The 378-nt window shown below is 67.7% G+C and overlaps 1 protein-coding gene across 1 annotated transcript in view; it reads right to left on the bottom strand.

Moving 5' to 3' along the window:
- LOC119587910 overlaps positions 1-378 on the bottom strand; it is a gene marked incomplete in the record, with an annotated part of 79,429 nt that overhangs the window by 5,729 nt on the left and 73,322 nt on the right. The window contains 1 exon segment of the mRNA XM_037936619.1: positions 69-337. Within this exon segment, the coding sequence (XP_037792547.1) occupies positions 69-337 (269 nt within the window).

Genomic DNA, 378 nt, shown 5'->3' with positions numbered 1-378 from the left:
ACATAAACCTCACTGCCCATACATCCAGATGCATGAGCCCCCAGTGCGCCCGCCGCCGCCGCCCGTACCGTGCGAGAGCCTGCCCCAGCCGGTGACGGTGGCGTACTGGCCCGTGAACACGTCGCCCTGCTGCGGGAGGCACACGGGGATGATGTGCTCCTTGTACGTGACGTCGCGGCCGATCTTGACGAGGGCGACGTCGTTCTGGAAGTCGGCCGCCTGGTACTTCGGGTGCACCTCCTTCCGGACCACCTCGAAGTCCTCGTGCGGCAGCCGCTCGTTCTGCTTGCGCACGTTCCACTCGCCCAGGCGCACCTTCATGTTGCTCGTCGGGGTCCTGCGGGAGCGGAGCGTCAGCGGGGGTGGGAATGGGGGCGG

Source organism: Penaeus monodon, chromosome 23 (assembly GCF_015228065.2).
Source record: "Penaeus monodon isolate SGIC_2016 chromosome 23, NSTDA_Pmon_1, whole genome shotgun sequence".
Classification (NCBI taxonomy): Eukaryota; Metazoa; Arthropoda; class Malacostraca; order Decapoda; family Penaeidae; genus Penaeus; species Penaeus monodon.
The sequence above is the reverse complement of the archived record's forward strand: the minus strand, read 5'-3'. Positions and strand labels throughout refer to the sequence as shown.